Source organism: Pocillopora verrucosa, chromosome 11 (genome assembly GCF_036669915.1).
Source record: "Pocillopora verrucosa isolate sample1 chromosome 11, ASM3666991v2, whole genome shotgun sequence".
In the NCBI taxonomy this organism is placed as follows: domain Eukaryota; kingdom Metazoa; phylum Cnidaria; class Anthozoa; order Scleractinia; family Pocilloporidae; genus Pocillopora; species Pocillopora verrucosa.
Window position 1 is genome coordinate 17,586,076 of NC_089322.1, and position 15,029 is coordinate 17,601,104.

Below are 15,029 nucleotides of genomic sequence, written 5' to 3' on the forward strand. Positions count from 1 at the left end.
ATAAAAATCTTGATGTCTAAACAAAGGGGGTTACCAATGAGTGGACATGTTAGAGATGGGACTTCACCCTTTGCATTCAGTTTCTCCCTAGAATATCACCCCTAAATCAAACATTGGTGTCATGAGAATAAAGGAAATGATCACAATGTTAAGATTGACACTCTGGATTTTTAACTAAATTCTTGTCAGCACCTTGGGAAATGTATAGAGAACAGTAAGGAGAAAATGGATACTGATGTCAGGTGTAAAGGGTTAAAGGGTTATTTGCAGCATCAGCCATGAGAAAAAAGGGAGAAATGTGCAACAGTAGAGGGTATTAAGAGATGGGAAACATAAGTATCAAAGAAAATACACACACAAAACAAGTATTGTATGATAGCTATCAATTTTATTGTAACTTCCCAGTGTCACTTTTCATTGTTTCAACAGGATTTTCATCGTTTTCAACTGGCTTTCAATAGAATGTGTTGGGTCGCTTAGCCACAAACTTGGACTTGTAGTGAGACTTGATGATACGATGAGGCAGAGGAAACTTGATCTTGGAGTTCTGAAAAAAAAGCAGAGGGGAATAAAAATAATAATATATAAATTTTAAAAAAATAGCAATACTTGAGGCAACATAAAAGACAAATAAAGGAGAAACCAGATTTCAAACAAACACATTCAAACAATTTTCTGACTTTCCACAACCTCTGAATAGACTTTCTTGATGTTTTCATGACTGATTTGCTATGCAATCAACCTGTTGCTTTCATAATGATGTCAACACAAGCATTCCATCAAAGTGTTTCTTGCTTTGATGCTTTTAAAATAATCATTTTTATGATCTTTTATAATCTCCATTCACACTGATATGACTTCCTGCATTTTCCATGTCCCATACAAAACCTGCTTGATCTGAGATCTTGTAAAGGCACAAAACATGAGCAACAAAGTTCCATGGTAAAATTAGTTGTTACAATTTCTCCTCACCAGAAATTTCTTCTGACATGATATCAATAACTTCAGTGTTCTCTGGATATTTTCTTGTAGAAAGCCATAAGAAAAACCTAACTCGCAAAAGTTAAAATTTATTTCAGCTCAAGACTAGTATGCAGGGCGTGAAATTAATTTTTTTTTCTGATAGCCCCTCGCTCCTAAATTTTTCAAAGTGGTAGCCAATTCAAAAAAAGTTGGTCGCCATTTTCAAAGACAAACAAAATATTTCTTTACGCTGTCAGCGTTCAAGATAGACCCTCCAAAATTAAGTTAGGGAAAAGATCTTTAACATGCTACAAAGTGGACAATAGGATGGATGATATACAACGTTAAAGCTCATCTAAAACCAAGATGGCGTCTAGTTATCGATCGAGATGCATGTGCTATGTCTTGGAAACAAACTTAACGAGGAAGTTTGCCACGGATTTATCTTTGCAAATCTTTTTAATTCACTATATCTCTTGGTAAGGTTATGATGAAACGTTCTAGTCGCCAATTTGGCGACTAACTTTCAGGATTCGGTCGCCAAAGTGAAAAATTTAGTCGCATTGGCGCCTGTATTAGGCACAATTTCACGCCCTGGTATGTGCTTCACAATCAAAGCAGAAACACCAGCTGCCAGTACTCCTGGAGAACACAACTCTATTTTTTTCTAGTGACATCTAATCAAACACTTACATGCAACTGCTTCATATGTGGTCTTCGGCACTTGCTGGCTGGGATTACATCAACTTTCATGATCTGAATGCTTGATCCACGTGCACGATGACGGGCAGCCATGTCTCGATCTGCATTTAAATAGGTTCGGTATTATTTTACTATAGTAAGTAAAGGTTATTATTATGGGTGTCCTAAATTTATTAGTGATAATTCAGTAGACAATTGACCTCTCTGAACCAAATCAAAGTGTTCATGGTTTAATGAGTTTCACAATATTTTGCTGGAGCATTACTGATAGTCAGGTTGCCTTAATTAATCAGATTTATGTTAAAAGTTAACTTACATGAAAGATGATGTTACTCACTCAAGGACACAGGTACATGTATACTTGGAGAAAAAGAACTCTGAGTGCTCCAAATAAGAGTTGAACCTACAACCTTCCCATTGATACTTTGACATTCATACTTTGTCAGTCACTGAACAACATCATCATTCACTTGATAATCCCCAAGCTTAAAATTCATCATCTACATTTACATCATCAAGGTTCACTTAGTGTGTAATTTATCAGGAAAGCTTCATAGAGCTGGAAATTTTCACTACAGAAAAGTAATGATAGAGAAAGGTCATTACTTGTTAGAGATTCAAGAATTGTCCAATGGATACTTAAAATCCTCCAGCTAAATTTCAGCAGCCTCAGCCACTTTTTATTTCCCCGCAACATTTGATTTTACAACAACAAATTTCACACTCACAGCAAGAAGTAACTGCACTAGCCACTGTCAAGTCACGGTATTCCCTGTACATGTTGTGAGTTCCACTACGGGAGTCATAACGCAGCCAAACACCAAAATTCTTGATCCTCAGAGGTTTTTTCTCAAAAATCTGTTCAAATAAGGAAACAGATTTATGATTCATCAACTGAAACTTAACCCTATTAACACCCTTTCTAGTCTGTGGGCTTCCCATACATCTAAGCAGCTCCGAAAGCCACAAAATTCTGTGATAAATTTCTCTCTCAAATCAGCACCCTTAATCCCCACATAATCAACAAATGCTTTTCATTCAACTAATTTAAACCTGTACTTTCATGTTTCCATCCAATAGCGTAACTCCATCTTTCTGTGTATAAACCACACAATTTTTAATTCCTATATTTGCTCTGATGAAGGACTAAGATTCAAAACATCACCCTCATAAACTCTTTTCTGTGGCCAATCTACGTTACCAACTCAGTTGAAAAACCCAAATTACCTTGTAATACCCCTCACTGATGCAGCACTATTGTTTTTTAAGCAACTTGCTCCATTAAGTCAATAACCCTATAACAACCTAGATATGTGCCTTACATTTCTTATTTTTTTAGGCTCTGAGAAATTTGCTCTAAGTCAAAGGATTTTTCATGAATAATACTACAATTTCCTCTTGTCACCTTTCCACATGATCATCTATTTATATTTGTCTGGAGAAAACACTAATCATTCACTTCTGGAAGTGTTAACCCTTTAACTCCCAGATCTGATGGTCAATTCTCCCCTCCAGCTACTACATATTTCCTTTTAAATTAGTTACAAGAATTTGGTGTTAGATCAAGGCAAGAACTTCTACTTGATATGTTTGAATATTCTCATAACCTGTTTGCTGAATAATGTATGGATATTGTAGGGAGAAGGTAGATGTTAATCACTACTGGGAATTAAAGGGTTAAGCAACTGGTAAACAGTAGAGTTTGTGTTAGAAACAGACAGGAATAATGACCATTTTGCTAAACTATACACTAAAAGATGATACTGTCATTCAGTAAGGAAGAAAAACAAATTCTGAAATAACAGGGTAATTCAGTATTATCAACTGAGTTAATAATATAAATTGGCCATGGTAAACAGTTTCTAAGCTGACATTTCAAGCTTAGATTAAGTATCATCAACTGAGTTGCTAACGTAAATTGGCCACAGTAAATAGTTTCTAAGCTGACGTTTCAAGCATTAGCCTTCATCAGAGTGAAGGAACATCAGAAATGTCAAATGCTCAAAACATCAGCTTTGAAACTCTTCACAGTGGCCAATTTACATTAGCAACACAGTTGATCATACTAAATTATGATCTGTTATACTCTCCCACTGACGCAGCACCACGGTTTATTCAGAAATTTACCCCCTATATTCTGAAATAATTATTTCTGTGTATAATTCAAACATTTAACAAGTAGATTCCATGTTAGGTATCTGTTCAGTAAATAGTAGATCACAGATTATGTCCCAATGTGGTAAAGACAAAAAAATGGTAAACAAGAAGCAGCCGAGTGTGTCAGTGATGTTCTTGCCACATTTTGATGTCTATCTGTGATCTATTACTAAAAAGAACTATGACAACATGGAAAATATTTGTTTTATATATTAAAGGAGCAAAAAGTTGCAAATGTTGATATCATTTGTGCATCTGTCCACCAATATATCATAAGAGCCAATCAAAAAAAGGTTTATAATTCAGCTCACCATCATATTTAAAATATACACTTTTGCTGATTGAAACAGAGGCTTCTTAGAGTGGAAAGGCTAGAGCAGTAACACATATGAACATCCAACCAAGTATAGAGTTGAGGAGTACACATACCTCTCTGCAAGACACAACCTCGCCATTGGACTTCTTAATTTTCTTCAATTTGGCAACAAAGTACCAGTATTTAGATTTGGCGACAACATCGTCAGGAGCAAATATCCTCATTTTATAGAGGGGGGGAGAGGAGTTTTTCTCCGATGGCAGGCGCCTGCCGATGATCTCAAATTCCTTTAACTGCGATGAGACAGAAGAAATGACAGAGGATATTTAAATGTTTAAGAGTTCGTCGAACGAACACTTTTCCTGTACTTGGTTCAACTAAGTTCAAGGAATTGATTAGCTAAAATCAAGATTTTCGATCTACCGCGAGAACTTAATGGTTAAATGAAAGAGAAGCTGGAAAATAGTTAAGATTGAAACGTGTCGCGATTTACAGACATAATATTTCCCTCAAATTCTTAGCGATCGTACACCTCCAAAACTTACTGCTTCGCCTGAAAATGACTAATTGTACATTCTTTAGAATAAATAGAGTTTAATCTTAGAGTCAGGGGTTGAATTTAATCGCCGTACATGATGCTTAGCCGGCAAAATTAACTCGTTATTACCTCTCCGCGGATTTTCATTTTGAACACGAGGGAAGAAGAGAAAGGGCTTCGCGATGCTGGGGGTAATATGGCGTCGCGCAATGCCTGATGGTTTTTCTGTACCAACCTCTTGCTGCTAGAAGAGCAGGGACGGTTGCGTTTTCAAAAGAGAGAGGAGTCTGGGATTAGGTTTATTAGACAAACGAGAAGAGCCCGAGCTGAGAGGTTGAATTTTTTTTCTTACAAACGAAGTACTTCTTAACTCTTGTCAAGGCGTGAGTAAGAGAGAAAGTCAGAGTTTCTCAGAAAGATTCGAACCTCAGACCTTGTTATTTTACGGTAACGATACACTCAGCGATGTTATACTACAGAGTCTGAACACAGCGGTCAAATACTGCGCATGCACGAGAGTTTGAAACCAATAAGTGGGATTTTCAAACGCGCGTCTAGTGTAAAGTAAGGAAAAGAAGATTCAATTCCTAACGATTCCAATGCTCAAGGCAAATGGAAAAAGGATTTTGAAGAAAAAATAAATCTTGGCTTTATTTTGTTTATCAGATATCCCAACTGTTTTTAACGAGGACGCTTCGTTTCGGTGATAAAGGAAAATGACAAAACCTTTCTTCAACCCTCACCACACAGTCTACCGTCCGCTATAAACGCAGACCTGTGATCGTCACAAATATCTTGTGGGGCTCTGCTTCATCCTTTTCTCTAACATTTCCCTCGGTGTTTACCGGCAACTCCACCATGAACACAACAAAAAATAACTACAGCCAACGCGGCCAAGTTTACGGGCGACTTCATCGCGCCGCTGTGCAAAGTGTAAAAAAGAGTACGAGAGTGTAAACTAACTCAGTGGGTAAAGGCCAGAACAACAATGTGTATAAGTCTTGGCCTACAAAAATTCGAATTTTCCTTAGAAACTGCGGAAAACTACGTCTTACTTTGATTCTTCATGCTTGCAATAACAAATTATCTATCATAGTTCACATCAGTGTGCATTCATTTGACTGCTGTGTTCAGAATCTGACCACGTTTAGTATGCTTGGAGGGAATTAACTGTTTCTCTAATTGGATTTTAAGAAGGGTAGTATTGACATGTAGATGGAACATCACTACGTTAAATTTCTCCATACGTTTTTCGTCCTGAGAGAAACCCTGGACAAAAGCTGCTCCCTTTTTCTTAGCGTGGCAGTCGGCACGAGGCCCTTAATGATCTTGCTTAATTTTTGGCGTATTATGGAAAAATGGACATAATTGTTGCACTTTTTATAAAAGCAGCGCCGCTAGCAAAATCAGCATATTTTGAGTTTTTTTTTCTGAGGGGAACACTACCAGAGCGATGACTTGCTTGATCTTTAGGATTAAATATTTTCAAGGTTCAATCTACCATATTTTTCATCAGTTCTAGTCTGGAATGAAGCACAGCAGTTAGCTGTGTTTTATCATAGCAAGAGTGTAACCCAGGATCAAGAGGATATCAAGCCTCATCAAAATACATATGAAATTTGGACTTTGTTTTCTTTCTCTCTGTTTTGTAAAGCATACCTAAAAAATACACGGTAGTATCTGGGTAAGAGATTAAGGTGGCAGTTGTTATGTAAATTTCAATCAAAACTATCTTGCGTTCAAAAGAGCATTTTCATACTTTTATTTTGTATTACGTTTTTCCTTGTACACACCTCTATCATTTCTTGATAGGTAATATTTTTTTAAGAGGTTATCCTCTATCGTTTCCCGTTTTGTTAGTTTTGTGTCTATTATTTTAATAATAATCTATGTCCTTACTTATAGAGTTTGCCTTTATAGATCTGAATAAAGGAAGAAATGAATTTTTTACATTTAATTTACACCGTTAGGTCAACTACGGATATTAAACTCTAATTTTAATTCATCTGAACTACAGTCAACTATTTCATCGTTCTTTGTAAGCCTTAAAACCCTAACGTCAGTATGCATATTCTCCATACTGTTCTCTAGACATTTTCTGAGGTGCTGATAAGGAGAATTTCGTTTAACAACCAAGAGCTTTCTTTTCTCGGTGATCATTTCCTTTATTCTCACGACTTCAATGTGTGATTCGGGGGTGACTTGTAAGGAGAAATTAGATGCTAGTCAGAGGTCAAAGAGCTAAATTTAAAGAATGTCAAGTTTGATAGAGTTTGGGTGAGATTGACTTAAAATGTTTTTTCCTCTCCCATTTAGTTTTCACATTTATAGTATTGTTCCTCAGCCAATGCGCTTCGACGAAGTTCCCTTTGTTTGGGAGACAACTGCCTGACAAAGATTGTCCAATGGGCAGCACTGACATCCATGTAGGAGGTTATGGCCGATAGGGCTGTGGATTGGGTTGAGATACGCGCTGATTGGAGTAACTTTCAAGATCTTGAGCTGTTTGATTAGGTTATGAACTGGTAAACAACTGACCTCGTGGGATACAGATGTATAAATGTATATATCCACGACTGTCTTTGTAGTTCTGCTCACAGATATTCGTTGAAATAAACGATTGACTCCAGCATCATAAAAGGTAGGGTGACCTTTCGTGCAGACTTCCCCTTGGCCTCAAGCGGATGATGTCATAAAAACTAGCCACTTCCGGTTAATCCAAATACTGACGCTATGACGTCACGTGATGATGAGAAGAAAAGGTACGGAGGTGTTTGTCAGGGAGCCTGGGCCGAGCGTGAAATTCAACCCTCTCGCGGAACAGAGATGTCTTGACTTGTCGGTTATGTGTCGCACCGACGTAATCCATAGCTCTTTGTTTTTTGAGTTCCAGGAAATTCCACGACCATCTCTGAGTACCCACATTCCTGGCAGAATTTGAACGCCTCTTGGAAAAGTCTTGTAGCGATGAATTTTCTTCTACCTAGGAAACAAGTGTCGACAGACATTCTTCTTACCGAGGCTATTGTTTCAGATTGTTGATCGATTGCAATAAATCCAATGATAGAGCTGTCGAACTCCGCCACCAAAAAATTACACTTTGCCTTGCAAAGGTAATACTGCAATCGATAAAATAAACAGATGTAAGTTGACAGATTAGAAACCGCACAACATTCTTTAAAGCTGAGCTAATGAATTAAGTTAGATGGCGTGTTACAGGTGGAAACAACAATATTTGAAATTTGTTAAACAGAAAAAAAAACCTACGTCCAATATTAAACTAATGGTCAGATGTGTACGATAACCATTCTTATCGGAAAGCGGTTTAAGCAGTAATTTTTAAGGAGGCCGCACACTATAGTACACCAACATCGACAATCATACGTGACACAGATCAAAGAGTGATCATGTAGTCTTCACTCCTTTACATGATATAAAATCAAGCTGTTTTCAAAGGTCAATTATGAGGGATTATTTTCAGATGAGCACGTTTTTTCAAGCATTGTATACATACTATCGCCGCTGGTGTGCTCGAAATCATAGCAAACTACATCCAACATACATCTTCAGAGATAATACAGAGCTTTGCTTTCCTAGCCATCACTGTGTCTTTATGGAGAAGTCACTACTTTGTTCCTGTGAATATTGATGAAATGAACCAAGTTCTTGTGAGTTCATCTATATTTAGTTCGTCACGTTTTTTTCCAAAGGTTTTGATCAATCCACGAGTTTCCTTGAAATAAACAAAGATTCAAACGCTTTTTTTTTTCACCGACGCATCGGACACGTGAATCATTTAGCATGACGCGCGACAAATGTTGGATTGATTTGAAATAGAAAATTGATATATTGTACAGCGATACAATGTTCGTCGGCCATTTCTTCACGGTAGAGAAGCGCGCTCTTCATTACAAGACGATGCGCATGAGTTTTGCAACGCGGAAGATAATCTTTTTTTTTTACGTGAATAATTCTGCACGTGTTTAAATATCTACCGCTGAAATTTTCAATTTTGCCGGTTAGTAAGTTGCAGCTTTTACAAATAATTCTAACCATCTTTACAATGCGGACAAGATAGAATGTTCTCGCCTTTTCTGTAAAGTAATCCGACGTCATGTGCGCGGGATGCGCATGTAAAGGAAACGGAAATCCAAGTACTAAATGATGGCAAATGGACACGATAACACGCCAATTTCGACTTCCCTCTCATTTTTTTGATCGGAAAGTTTTGAGAGTTCCGTATTTTCAACTGAACTGGTCGCTCTCCAATTTCTTGACAGCTGAACTAAAGAAAAGCATTGAACTATCTAAAATTGGAAACATCTTTCCTTTAGAAAACAGCCTCACGCAAAGAAAACATTTTCGGAATGCGCGGTCTAGACAAGAATGAAATACCGTATTACCTTCCCTTCTAAACGCATTAAAACGCTTTTGTTCTCGAACATCAGCGAGCGATGGCCAGTCGAATATAAAGTTAACTTTCTCTCCCAGCTTCACAATTGGAAAATGATGACGTAGTTTGGAGAGGTTCGTTAATGTGTCTAAAAATTAAAAGTTCCATTCGTGTTTTTTATGGCCTTAAGAGATTTCTGCATTGTTACATAATCAAAAGTTTATATCTAAGAACCAATTACAATATGTACATTGTCATTCTGTTCACAGTCTGTAGAACTAGTTAACATCTACAAAATTTCGTTCACCTTAGAGTCAAACTGTTATCAAAACGGGTTCTCCAGAGAACCAAAGTTCGTCTGATACAATGTTCCCTAAGAAAACATTAACTGAAAACGCCGCGGCTACCCTCCCCTGTTTGTGTCAATTTTTTTATTTTTAGCAAGTTATTTCAATACAAAGTTTAATGGCAGAAATACTACTAATTTAATTTTTTTTTCTACGACTACAAAGAGATTTGGGCGAGGCATAGAAGGAAGTTAGCCTATACAGTTGAAGGGCCCTTGTGCGACCAGAAGTCCTTATAGCGACTGGCACCAATTATTTGCGGTGCGGTACTTCAAGATGTCCTTGTAGCTTTGAAAATATAGCTATTTATCCCTTAACCATCGATACTGTAATTAACTCACGGAAAATCTCACCTGGGAAATGTTTGCCAAGTCCCCTTTCAATGAACTAGTCAAGTATTGATAAAACCAGCGGTAAGTGTACACAAAAATAGCAGCCGCGGTCAGGATGACTCCAAACAAAGCAATAACAAAGGACCTAGCCAGCATTGCCCCAACAGCCATGAACAAAAGATGCAAAATAACTGCTGGAGGACTTCGAATGGCTTGCGCAAACATCGGCCATACCAAACACCTCGTTTCTTCCAAGAAAAGATTGTGAATTCGCCGCGTATCATCCCGATGAAATCGGCGAACACGCAAATCAACGTCTAATGTCGGAATTCGTCGAACCGGTGTTGTTTGTGTTGCTACTCGCTGGCATTCGCACTCCGTATCCATCTTTATATCTCGAACCAGTATTTTTCTCAAGCAATTTTTAAAATCAAGGAACTCCCGGTCTTGTTGGAGTGAATCGCTGTCAGCTTGATATGTGAGTGAATGCGAAATGCTCTTAATTTAGGCGAGACTGATCCACTTCGCGCGTCAGGCAGATCACGTCTCGTTGATTGACGTGTTCTCGTGTACGTGCTAAATTTAGCCCAGCCCTGCTCAAATAAGGGAATCATTCGGGTCACAAGGTTGATGTATCTTGTCCTGTTTAAAGCTAAAATCCTTCGAAGAACCATGTCAAAACGTTTAACACGAAATCTCGAGTGATAGTTTTCGCAGAGAAGGCGGACAAGAAACCCAGTATTGTAAGAGAACTTTTCTGCGTAAACTGTTACCCTGAAATTTCCACGGGGCAGAAAATGACTTCCGTCCGACTGTCGTACCCTTTTGAACTTTGGACTGGATCTGACTGAGAGGAGAGAAGAACAAGAGGGAGCAGAGTGGAAATTTTCATGTCCAGGGACGGGTCTCTCATACCCGTATATGGTTTTGTTTCGCTGGAGTAACGTTAGTAATTCATTCCCTTGGATTGGCCTACAATTAGCATGTTGTTTTATCTGTAACTCGGACAAACTACTCGCTAAATCGTCCGTGGTCGTGTTTTTTTGTTTTTTCATTTTGCCTATTTCCCTCATCGCAGTATTCATTGCGGTAGGTCTTATCCCCACGTAAGTTTTGCAAAACGTTTTGGCTCTGTTTCGTGATAAGAACTTTTCCTGCGCGGATTATTGCATCGCAGGGTACACGAAATGACGCTGATTTACCAAATATAGAGAATTATTGTGATATTTCTGCTCTGCTGTCAGGTCAACGTCACGTTTTTTGCAAAGGAAGCCCGGCGAAAAACTAGCTTGAAGATGTACGTGAACCTTATCTGTAGCCCGGAGCTAAGACAGGTCAAAGGACTGGGAAGAAGGAGGGTAAAACTTCTTGTGAGGTTTATGGTTTACCGCTGTAGTAAAGGTTTTGACTGCTCGGTTTGTTTCCCTGCAAAGATGGCTTTAAAATCAGGTAACGGAGAAAATAATTTTTATCAGTGAATTTTGAAAAAAACCGTTGTAATAAGCTACAGTGAGGATAAAGACAGAAAATTAAAAGTCACTAATAAAATTAATCTGATCTGTCGGCTTCGTTTATCGACTTCATGATCCCCAACAGACGATATGCCGACGTAAGTTACGCCCAGAGGCTATAAAAGAGAAAAAAAGATGTAAAAATTTTCCAGTTACGGTACAAAATTTCTACTTCAGCTTTCAGTTATATAAGCTGCGATACCTCCTTACCCATCAACAGTTTTGGAAGTGCGTCCCAACCCCCTCTCGATAACGGTCATTCGGCACTGTTTAACATGTAACTTCTCCCCACAATATGAGTGAAAATCTTCAACAAAATGGTAATGAGGATATATGCATTTATCAGCGAGAGGAAGTTATCTCGATACAACACTTAACTCTATTAACCCATTAACAATTACAAATAAGTTATTGGGGCTAGAGGATTATTCTAACAACGGCCTCTGATAAATGGCTGGGATCCAAGCGTGGTGGAAAAGCTATATTCATTTTCACTCGGCGAGTGATTTCGAGCACGTAGCATGAACGGTGTCTGTTACGAGTTGGAAACAAACTTTCTTAAAAGCAATGAGATGACCGCCTATCATTGGAGGTTTTCAGTTTTATCAGTTAATTATGCTCTCAAATTCTTTTTCTTCTTTTCATTTACACGAAATACACAGAGCAATTTTCTCAGTGCTTTTGATAAAATATCTCTTGCTTATGTAACCGTCTGCTCACCGCAATACGCACACAGTGGGGTATGTCTGCTCTTACCAATTAGATATCGTCGCTTCACGTACGATGAACGATTTCGCACGAATATATACGGCTGCATGCGGGACAGAGGTGAATCTAAAGATTTAGGGTTGCCGATTTGAAATGCTGTGTAAAAGTACTATCGCTTTGCGAACCACCGGAGATATTTTCCTCTTGGATGAAACGACTCAGCCTGTGCAATAACTTCTGTGTGTCCACAAACCACAGGAAACCTGATATTTACACATCGCTGGGTGTGTTTTGTGCAAGTTTAGACCAACATCTTTGGTGACTTTCATTTTAGCAGAAGGGCGCACTCCATTTAGCTTACGGGAAGGTTCTTACTAGTCATGGAGAGCTTTACTGGTGATCTGGTGTTATCAGCGCTGGGCCTCATGCCCCTTGCAGACCTCTCGCCGTTGCTTAAGGCCCCTTATACACCCCAGCGGGCGAAAAAAACGCTCGAACTGAAGCATTAATAATGACGGCCTGCTCGTAGGTTACACTACTTTTTAAAAATTCACCGCCGTGTCATGTGACCCCTTACCATCTATTACCGCCAATAGTCTCTCCCATTCTTAAATGTCTAGTACCCCAAGGAGACCCCACCCCCCCCCCCCGAGTTAAATGCTGCAAAAAAGAATCTAACTCGAACATACAGATAGGTTTCGATGCATTATACGATATGAAATAGTGTAGTTGTGATAAATTCACAGTATTACATGAGGAATTGTGTTCTATTTTATTATTTTTGAAATTTTCAAATGATATAAAGGCATTGTATTACAATTATAGCAAGTAACTCCTACCTCAGGACATCGCTTTACAGAAGTTAAAGTTGTAAACAAAATACTCCCCAGGTGACGACCTCTTTTTCTGATAAACCTTAATTCGATTTCCATCTACACGTATTTATCTTTTACAGATTTATTTTTCAGACGACAAGATTTGGGAGTTTCAACCATTGGAAAGTCTGCCAACTGAAAAACCGAAGATCAATACCCAAAAGCTATTCAAACATTCTTTATTGATCGACCAGTCGTAACGTCGTTTCTGATTTAGATTAAATATTTCATGACAAAATCCACTGAGATCTAATGACCCACTGGTTGTGTACAATGATATTTTCTCCGATTGCATTAAACCACGAGATGTTACATGCATTCACTTTGAATTCTAATTGGTCATTCATGCTGTTAAGTGTGTGCTGATTGGTCGGATTAATCGTATTTAGTGTTGTTGGAAGCTTCTAACTCTCAGTTGAGGTGAACAAGCTGAGAAAAAAAAGCTAACAATCCTTTTTTTCTCATGTCCATGTATAAGTTGAGTGCATTTCAGAGGTTAGATATGTCGTTGAAGCCTCGCAAACGACATTGCTACCTGTTCCGAATTGGTGCACGAATTTTGATTAGTCTTGCGTGATTCTAATCGATAAGTATCGGAGGGATGCATTCTTGACTATACCCAAATGCACGTTGTTTGCTTGTGTGAGTTCAAGGTCCTAATGATAGATGTACCTCAAATAAAATCGCTAATGATTATCGTTTTGGTCTTTATTCATTTTTCTTCTGAGACGAGAAGCACAATAGGTCACGTAGGAGCAAATCGATAAGACCAAGAAACCCGCGCACAGCGGAGCAGACACGCGAGACTTTCTTGCGCGCGAGGTTTTGTATCCGTCTCCAACCTTGCGTGCTGGAGTTGGATCGCGTGTAAAACAATGCATTAACTTTTAAACTCAGCTGGAGGGGGAGGGAGTGGTATCATATTCTTTGCTTTGGTGAAAAAAGCAGCATTTTCTTCAATTAACCTCCCCAATGCAAGAGGTGTTACAAGAAGCATGAGAAGATTAAAAAAAACCACTCCCCAGGGGATTAGAAAATAGCTATTGCCAAGGGAAGGGTGGAGGGATCGCATGGTTTTCAGGACGAAGGGGGGGAGATCAGTCGTCTCCAACAGAGTTTCTCGCATGCTCCCCCACCCCCCAAGGGGGATAAATAATGACTATTCCATAACTGGTTTGTTTTTTCTTGCAGAAGAGCATTGATATGAGACGTGAGATAATTGTTCTGCTAATGACGTGCCTGGTTCTCTTTTCATTTGACAAGAGGTTTGTCTCCAGAATAAGGAGCGATTTTTAGTTTTAGCAATACTGAGTGATATTATAATAAAAAAATGAATAAATAAAAACCATTAAAACCAGATAATATAATGCGACTTATTAATCACACCTCGTTAAATAGCCGGCTGCGTTTCGGTTCTTGATAAAGAAAGTAGCATGTACATTATGTTTGTCTGAGCTTGTAGGGGAAAAATACAAACTTTTCATGATCGAGAGGAAAAACAGATATTTCACTAATATATAGATTTAGCCAAGCCTAAAAGCGGAGCTCGCATTTTTTTTCCCGCACGTCTTAAGCACAACGCCTTGCCCCGGCTAGGACTAGAACCCGGGTTGTCCGACTCGGAGCTCAGTCACAAAGATAGCTTTTGACGTAATTTTTTTTTTCCTTCAACTTGATCTGGGAAAATTTTCATTTCTAGAATGAAATTCCCCCTAAAATTTACGTGAAAAGAGTAACATGCTGAATGTTAGATAGAAATGGTGATGTTTGAAATGTTTTCACTACCGTTCCCAAGAATTGCAGAAATCAGTTAAAATCTGTCATCTTTAACTTTTAGTGAAGCTCAACGCATTAATAGCCGCCGTAGGTGTAATCCCGGGAGGAAACGCCGGGAGCCCATCGTGGAGACTGAGTTCCATGGTGCACCTGGATACGAACTCGGGACTGGACTGAAGAATTTTTTGGAGAACGGACTGAACACCGAAGCTGAGGAATAAAAACATGTCATCAACATGTTGTAGTTAACATTTTACGCCATAAACATAGTCAACAGTCTGTATCATGGGTGTTTTGATTTAATTGTATTATAAACTCATAAAAATAGCCGGGTACGATTGGTTGATCAGTAAAGATATGAAAAGTTACTTCGTCTCTATCTTTTGAACTAACTCTAGTTTTGTTCTGCTA

At 38.5% G+C, this 15,029-nt stretch overlaps 1 protein-coding gene across 2 annotated transcripts; it reads right to left on the reverse strand.

Moving 5' to 3' along the window:
* Positions 1-366: 366 nt before the first annotated feature.
* LOC131781498 (large ribosomal subunit protein eL20) lies at positions 367-10,150 on the reverse strand. 2 transcript variants are annotated; one of them, XM_059098162.2, is made up of 5 exons: positions 9,770-10,150; positions 4,252-4,431; positions 2,394-2,523; positions 1,657-1,766; positions 367-547 (listed from the first exon to the last, which is right to left on the reverse strand). In XM_059098162.2, the coding sequence occupies exons 1-5, from the start codon at positions 10,133-10,135 to the stop codon at positions 455-457; spliced, it is 879 nt and encodes a 292-aa protein (XP_058954145.1). In that variant the 5' UTR covers positions 10,136-10,150; the 3' UTR covers positions 367-454. The 2 variants fall into 2 exon arrangements, with proteins under 2 accessions (XP_058954145.1, XP_058954144.1); XM_059098161.2 differs by lacking the exon at positions 9,770-10,150 and adding an exon at positions 4,806-4,853.
* Between the last annotated feature and the right edge of the window lie 4,879 nt (positions 10,151-15,029).